General features: G+C 40.6%; 1 protein-coding gene across 2 annotated transcripts; it reads left to right on the top strand.

Annotated features, from left to right (window-relative positions):
• Positions 1-1,886: 1,886 nt before the first annotated feature.
• On the top strand, positions 1,887-7,751 carry LOC138432788 (endogenous retrovirus group K member 9 Env polyprotein-like). Of its 2 annotated transcripts, none has more exons than XM_069574332.1 (2): positions 1,887-2,393; positions 5,576-7,751. In XM_069574332.1, the coding sequence occupies exon 2, from the start codon at positions 5,577-5,579 to the stop codon at positions 7,410-7,412; it is 1,836 nt and encodes a 611-aa protein (XP_069430433.1). In that variant the 5' UTR covers positions 1,887-2,393; position 5,576; the 3' UTR covers positions 7,413-7,751. The 2 variants fall into 2 exon arrangements, with proteins under 2 accessions (XP_069430433.1, XP_069430444.1); XM_069574343.1 differs by lacking the exon at positions 1,887-2,393 and adding an exon at positions 2,988-3,211.
• Positions 7,752-8,574: the final 823 nt, after the last annotated feature.

Below are 8,574 nucleotides of genomic sequence, written 5' to 3' on the forward strand. Positions count from 1 at the left end.
CTATTTCAAAATGAGTTGAAAGATATTGTGAAAATAATGTAGGAAATGAAAGAACAACAGCAATGAGAATTTGAAAAATGCAGCTATTAGGTGACTAAACATAGGAAAGAGCTGAAAATAAAAGAAAAAATCTTTTCAGAAATGAAGACTAAATTAGAAGGAATATAAGACTAGGTATATATAATAGGTAATGTCTTAAGAGAAATAGAAGGTAAAATTTTTTAAAATAAATGAAGAGATACAGGGAATACATACTAAAAACTAAAAATCAAGAAAAAAATTAAACAACTATATATTGAACTAACATACCACATATAAAAGATTATCAATTCAGAATAACCACTGTTGTCACGTTCTGGTAAAATTACTGAGATTTAAGGAAAAAAGTATTTCATTATCCAAGCTATCTACATGAGGGGGAAAATTATAGTGTCATGAGACTGTTTGACAGGAACAAATTATGTCAGAAGAATTCCCTGGTGGCTCAGTAGTAAAGAATATGACTGCCAATGCAGGAGATTCAGGTCAGTCCCTGGGTTAGGAAGGTCCCTTAGAGAAGGAAATGGCTACCTACTCCAGTATTCTTGCCTGCAAAGTCCCATGGACAGAGGAGCCTAGTGGGCTATAGTCCATGGGGTTGCAAAAAGACTTATCAACTAAGCAATGACAACTGAGATACACTCAAGGGGGAAAAATGTGGGCTAAGGGTTTTATATCCAGCAAAACTGACTTGGCAGTTTGAAGGGCACACACAATTTTTACTAGTGATAACTAAGAGAATGTATATTCCATGAGCCCTCCCTGAAGGATCTAGAAAAAAGCTTTACAAACAAAATGATTACAGCAACATCAACAGAAGGGCTGGTGGTAAGACATATATATGTGTGTGTATATATAACTTATAGAACCAGGAATAAATATATGTTTATTTTCTTTTCCCCAAACTCTTCCTTTGGTGAACAATTCAGTCCAAAGCCATTAGGTGGGACCAAGCAACGTGGGCAACCGTGTATGAAGCAGAGAATGGTGGCACAGCAGAGATGTGAGGAGGACATCTGGGCAGGGAGGCAGGTGGCAGTGATAGGGAACTGACACAGGCTGTTGGAGCCACAGGAGGATAGAGGGTGTGCCCTTGGAGAGATGGCCCAGGACGGTAGCCCGAATGGGGTCCAGAGAAACCTTCATGAATGGATGGTCCAGTAGGCTGTTGGAGCCAGAGCAGAGTGAGGAGGGCAATGCTGAAGGGATGCAGATGCTGACAGTGATGGAAGATTGGTTATGCATAAAAGAACTGATTTACATACAGAGAGAGGATAATTGGAGCTAGATTTCTCATTTTCAGAAAAGGAAATTACAAATATGGAAAGGGAGGAGGTCAGAATATGCCCAACAGTGCTGGATTGAAATTGGAGATACTGGTATAAACCTGTATAGATAGTTTTCAGTTCAGTTCAGTTCAGTTCAGTTACTCAGTTGTGTCCAACTCTTTGTGACCCCATGGACTGCAGCACACCAGGCTTCCCTGTCCATCACCAACTCCTGGAGCTTATTCAAATTCATGTCTATCAAGTGGGCGATGCCATCCAACCATCTCATCCTCTGTCATCCCCTTCTTCTCCTACCTTCAATCTTTCCCAGCATCAGGGTCTTTACAAATAAGTCAGTTCTTCACATCAGGTGGCTGAAGTATTGGAATTTCAGCTTCAGCATCAGTCCTTCCAATGAACATTCAGAACTGATTTCCTTTAGGATGGACTGGTTGGATCTCCTTGCAGTCCAAGGGCCTCTCAAGAGTTTTCTCCAACAACACAGTTCAAAAGCATCAATTCTTTGGCGCTCAGCCTTCTTTATAGTCCAACTCTCACATCCATACATGACTACTTGCGGGGGACGACCCGTGAAGGGTTAAGTCTTGGGAGCTCCCTGGCAGGTATGCCGGGCCCTAGGACACGTGCCTAAGCTCCCTGTCCCGCCACCCTCAAGAGTTTTTATAACCCTTAAGGCTCCAAGATGTTTGGTTTCGGCAACATTTCATAGAAGATAGATTATCTTATTGTGTATACTTCATAGAAGATCGATATTCTGATTGTGTTCTGTATACAATGGTAAGGGTCTGGTGATTGTATCCTGAGATTAAAAAACAACCTTGTGAGTGCCTTAAGTTACGTACTTTACCCTATATATACCGCAGCACAATAAAGCAAGGTATCAGCCATTTTGGTCTGATCCTCTCAACCCCATCTTTTGTCTATCTCTTATTTTCTTAGCGGGGACGCTCCGTTCTCTCCCTGTGCAGGTGCGACTCTTGCTTGTGCTGGCCGCGGCAGGTGGCGCCCAACGTGGGGCTCGAGCTCGACAGTTCTCCTCGCCACTACTCTTATTAATTGAAAAGAGTGAGTATATGAGTAAACAAGTGAATTAAATTGAGGAGGAGTAGTAAGGTATATAGTTGAGAGTATAAATATGGGACAGACGCATAGTCGCCAGTTGTTTGTGCATATGTTATCTGTAATGTTAAAACACAGGGAAATTACTGTTTCTAAACCTAAATTAATCAATTTTCTTTCATTCATCGAGGAAGTTTGCCCTTGGTTCCCCAGAGAAGGTACAGTAAATTTAGAGACATGGAAGAAGGTAGGGGAACAAATTCGGACTCATTATACTTTACATGGCCCTGAAAAAATCCCTGTCGAAACTTTATCCTTTTGGACACTAATTCGTGACTGCCTGGACTTTGATAATGATGAATTAAAACGTTTAGGAAATTTATTAAAACAGGAAGAAGATCCTCTCCATGTTCCTGATTCGGAACCCAGGTATGCTGTTCCCGAGGGGGTTGAAAGCGACCCTCCGTTTTCTAACTTATTGCGTCCTTCGGATAATGATGATTTACTTTCATCCACAGATGAGGCAGAATTAGACGAAAAAGCTGCTAAATACCATCAAGAAGATTGGGGTTTTTTAGCACAAGAAAAAGTGGCGTTAACATCTAAAGATGAATTGGTTGAATGTTTTAAAAACCTCACTATTGCTTTACAGAACGCAGGAATCAAGCTTCCTAGTAACAATGCCAAATCTCCTTCTGCTCCGCCTCTTCCCCCTGCTTATGCTCCTTCTGTTGTGGCTGGTCTCGATCCCCCTCCAGGGCCCCCTCCACCGTCTGAGAACATGTCTCCGCTGCAAAAGGCATTGAGACAGGCACAGCGACTTGGTGAGGTTGTCTCTGATTTTTCTCTTGCTTTTCCTGTCTTTGAAAATAACAACCAGCGTTATTATGAATCACTGCCTTTTAAACAACTGAAAGAGTTAAAGATTGCTTGCTCACAATACGGTCCTACCGCTCCATTCACCATTGCCGCCTGGGTTGCCCACTCCTTCTGCTATACCTGATAAATCCTATATCATTGTTATAGATTTAAAAGATTGTTTTTACACTATTCCTCTTGCACCTCAAGATTGCAAAAGATTTGCTTTCAGTTTACCCTCTGTTAATTTTAAAGAGCCTATGCAACGCTATCAATGGAGAGTTCTCCCGCAAGGAATGACTAATAGCCCTACGCTGTGCCAAAAATTTGTTGCTACAGCAATAGCTCCCGTTCGTCAACGTTTTCCTCAGCTATATTTGGTTCATTATATGGATGATATATTACTAGCTCATGCTGACGAACATCTATTGTATCAAGCTTTTTCGATTCTAAAACAACATTTAAGCCTTAATGGTCTTGTTATTGCTGATGAAAAAATTCAGACTCATTTTCCTTATAATTATTTGGGTTTCTCCTTATATCCTCGTGTTTATAATACCCAATTAGTACAATTACAGACTGACCATTTAAAAACTCTAAATGACTTTCAAAAACTTTTAGGAGACATTAATTGGATACGTCCTTATTTAAAATTACCCACTTATACCTTGCAGCCATTATTTGACATCCTTAAAGGTGACTCTGATCCTGCGTCACCCCGAACACTTTCTTTAGAAGGACGAACTGCTTTACAATCAATAGAAAAAGCTATTAGACAACAACAGATTACTTATTGTGATTACCAATGATCATGGGGTTTGTGTATACTTCCTACCCCCCGAGCACCCACAGGGGTTCTCTATCAAGATAAACCTTTGCGATGGATATATTTGTCTGCTACTCCAACTAAACATCTGCTCCCTTACTATGAACTTGTTGCAAAAATTGTAGCAAAGGGACGTCACGAGGCCATCCAATATTTTGATATGGAACCCCCCTTCATTTGTGTTCCTTATGCTTTAGAACAACAAGATTGGCTTTTTCAATTTTCAGATAATTGGTCTATAGCTTTTGCAAATTACCCGGGACAGATTACTCATCATTACCCTTCTGATAAATTGTTACAATTTGCTAGCTCTCATGCCTTTATTTTTCCAAAAATAGTTCGCCGACAACCTATTCCCGAAGCGACACTTATATTTACAGATGGTTCTTCTAATGGAACTGCAGCTTTAATCATTAACCATCAAACCTATTACGCACAAACCAGTTTTTCTTCTGCTCAAGTTGTGGAATTATTTGCAGTCCACCAAGCGTTGCTAACTGTACCTACTTCCTTCAATTTATTTACGGACAGCTCCTATGTGGTCGGTGCCTTACAGATGATTAAAACTGTTCCAATTATCGGCACCACCTCTCCTGAAGTTCTTAACTTATTTACATTGATTCAACAGGTTCTCCATTGCCGCCAACACCCCTGTTTCTTTGGACATATTCGTGCACACTCCACCCTTCCTGGTGCCCTCGTACAAGGCAATCACACTGCGGACGTTCTTACTAAACAAGTGTTTTTCCAATCAGCTATTGATGCAGCCCGAAAATCCCATGATTTACATCACCAAAATAGTCATTCTTTACGGTTGCAATTTAAAATTTCCCGTGAAGCTGCACGACAAATTGTTAAATCTTGCTCTACCTGTCCTCAATTCTTTGTTCTCCCTCAATATGGTGTCAACCCTCGAGGTTTACGCCCTAATCACCTCTGGCAAACAGATGTTACTCACATTCCTCAATTTGGGCGTCTTAAATATGTTCATGTCTCTATTGACACTTTTTCCAATTTTCTCATGGCCTCCCTTCACACTGGAGAATCGACACGTCACTGTATTCAACATTTGCTGTTTTGCTTTTCTACTTCAGGAATCCCACAAACCCTTAAAACAGATAATGGACCTGGTTATACTAGCCGTTCTTTTCAACGTTTTTGTCTTTCTTTCCAAATTCATCATAAAACAGGAATTCCTTATAATCCACAGGGACAAGGTATTGTGGAACGAGCCCATCAACGCCTTAAACATCAATTATTAAAACAAAAAAAGGGGAATGAACTGTATAGCCCCTCACCGCAGAACGCCTTAAACCATGCTCTTTATGTTTTAAATTTTTTAACTTTAGACGCAGAAGGCAATTCAGCAGCCCAGCGTTTTTGGGGAGAACGATCCTCATGCAAAAAACCACTTGTACGATGGAAGGATCCACTTACCAATCTGTGGTATGGGCCAGACCCTGTACTAATATGGGGACGAGGGCATGTTTGTGTTTTTCCACAGGATGCCGAAGCGCCGCGCTGGATTCCGGAAAGGCTGGTACGCGCGGCAGAGGAACTCCCTGACACATCAAATGCAACGCATGACACTGAGCGAGCCCACGAGTGAGCTGCCTACTCAGAGGCAAATTGAGGCGCTGATGCGATATGCTTGGAATGAGGCTCATGTACAACCTCCAGTGACACCTACTAATATACTGATCATGTTATTATTATTGTTACAGCGGATACAAAACGGGGCAGCTGCGGCTTTTTGGGCATACATTCCTGATCCGCCTATGATTCAATCCTTAGGATGGGATAAAGAAACAGTACCTGTATATGTTAATGATACAAGTCTTTTAGGAGGAAAATCAGATATTCACATTTCTCCTCAGCAAGCCAATATCTCCTTTTATGGTCTTACTACTCAATACCCTATGTGCTTTTCTTATCAATCACAGCATCCTCATTGTATACAGGTGTCAGCTGATATATCCTATCCTCGAGTGACTATTTCAGGCATTGATGAAAAAACCGGAAAGAGATCGTACCGTGACGGAACCGGACCCCTCGACATTCCGTTTTGTGACAAACATTTAAGCATCGGCATAGGAATAGACACTCCTTGGACTTTATGTCGAGCACGAATTGCATCGGTGTATAACATCAACAATGCCAATACCACCCTTTTATGGGACTGGGCACCTGGAGGAACACCTGATTTCCCCGAATATCGAGGACAGCATCCACCCATTCTCTCTGTAAACACTGCTCCTATATATCAGACAGAACTATGGAAACTTTTGGCTGCTTTTGGTCATGGCAATAGTCTATATTTACAGCCCAATATTAGTGGGAGCAAATATGGTGATGTGGGAGTTACAGGATTTTTATATCCCCGAGCTTGTGTCCCTTATCCATTCATGTTGATACAAGGCCATATAGAAATAACACTGTCATTGAATATTTATCATTTAAATTGTTCTAATTGCATACTTACTAATTGCATTAGAGGTGTAGCCAAAGGAAAACAAGTTATAATAGTAAAACAACCTGCTTTTGTAATGTTACCTGTTGAAATAACTGAAGAATGGTATGATGAGACTGCTTTAGAATTGTTACAACGCATTAATACGGCTCTTAGCCGTCCTAAAAGAGGTCTGAGCCTGATTATTCTGGGTATAGTATCTTTAATCACCCTTATAGCAACTGCTGTTACTGCTTCTGTATCTTTAGCACAATCCATTCAAGCTGCTCATACTGTAGATTCCTTGTCATATAATGTTACTAAAGTAATGGGAACTCAAGAAGATATAGATAATAAAATAGAGGATAGATTATCAGCTTTATATGATGTAGTTAGAGTTCTAGGAGAACAAATTCAGAGCATTGATTTTCGCATGAAAATTCAGTGCCATGCTAATTATAAATGGATTTGTGTTACAAAAAAGCCTTACAATACTTCTGACTTTCCGTGGGATAAGGTGAAAAAACATCTGCAAGGAATTTGGTTTAATACTAATGTTTCTTTAGATCTTTTACAATTGCATAATGAAATTCTTGACATCGAAAATTCTCCAAAAGCTACTTTGAATATAGCTGATACTGTCGATAATTTTTTACAAAATTTATTTTCTAACTTTCCTAGCCTTCATTCACTGTGGCGAAGTATAATTGCTATGGGCGCGGTTCTGACTGTTGTGCTTATCATAATTTGTTTAGCTCCTTGCCTTATTCGTAGCATTGTTAAAGAATTTTTACATATGAGAGTTTTAATACATAAAAACATGTTGCAACACCAACATCTTATGGAGCTTTTAAAAAATAAAGAGAGGGGAGCTGCGGGGGACGACCCGTGAAGGGTTAAGTCTTGGGAGCTCCCTGGCAGGTATGCCGGGCCCTAGGACACGTGCCTAAGCTCCCTGTCCCGCCACCCTCAAGAGTTTTTATAACCCTTAAGGCTCCAAGATGTTTGGTTTCGGCAACATTTCATAGAAGATAGATTATCTTATTGTGTATACTTCATAGAAGATAGATATTCTGATTGTGTTCTGTATACAATGGTAAGGGTCTGGTGATTGTATCCTGAGATTAAAAAACAACCTTGTGAGTGCCTTAAGTTACGTACTTTACCCTATATATACCGCAGCACAATAAAGCAAGGTATCAGCCATTTTGGTCTGATCCTCTCAACCCCATCTTTTGTCTATCTCTTATTTTCTTAGCGGGGACGCTCCGTTCTCTCCCTGTGCAGGTGCGACTCTTGTTTGTGCTGGCCGCGGCAACTACTGGAAAAACCATAGCTTTGACTAGATGGACCTTTGTTGGCAAAGTAATGTCTCTGCTTTTTAATAGGCTGTCTAGTTTAGTCATAGCTTTTCTTCCAAGGAGCAAGTGTCGTTTAATTTCATGGCTGCAGTCACCATCTGCAGTGATTTTGGAGCCCCCCAAAATAAAGCCTGTCACTGTTTCCACTGTTTCTCCATCTATTTGCCATGAAGTGATGGGGCCAGATGCTATGATCTTAGTTTTCTGAATGTTGAGCTTTAAGCAACTTTTCCACTCTCTTCTTTAACTTTCTTCAAGAGGCTCTTTAGTTCTTCTTCGCTTTCTGCTATAAGGGTGGTGTCATCTGCATATCTGAGGTTATCGATATTTCTCCTGGCAAACTTGATTCCAGCTTGTGCTTCATCCAGCCCAGCATTTTGCATGACATACTCTGCATATAAGTTAAATAATCAGGGTGACAATATACAGCCTTGATGTACTCCTTTCCCGATTTGGAACCAGTCTATTGTTCCATGTCCAGTTCTAACGGTTGCTTCTTGACCTGCATACAGATTTCTCAGGAGGCAGGTCAGGTGGTCTGGTATTACCATTTGTTGAAGAATTTTCTACAATTTGCTGTGATCCACACAGTCAAAGGCTTTGGCGTACTCAATAAGGCAGTAGAGGTTTTTCTGGAATTCTCTTGCTTTTTTGATGATCCAGTGGATGTTGGCAATTTGATCTCAGGTTCAT

This window comes from Ovis canadensis, chromosome 1 (genome assembly GCF_042477335.2).
Source record: "Ovis canadensis isolate MfBH-ARS-UI-01 breed Bighorn chromosome 1, ARS-UI_OviCan_v2, whole genome shotgun sequence".
Classification (NCBI taxonomy): domain Eukaryota; kingdom Metazoa; phylum Chordata; class Mammalia; order Artiodactyla; family Bovidae; genus Ovis; species Ovis canadensis.

Bases quoted from the DNA above. Each gene is read 5' to 3' on its own strand.
- LOC138432788 (XM_069574332.1), top strand. From the start codon at position 5,577: ATGCCGAAGCGCCGCGCTGGATTCCGGAAAGGCTGGTACGCGCGGCAG.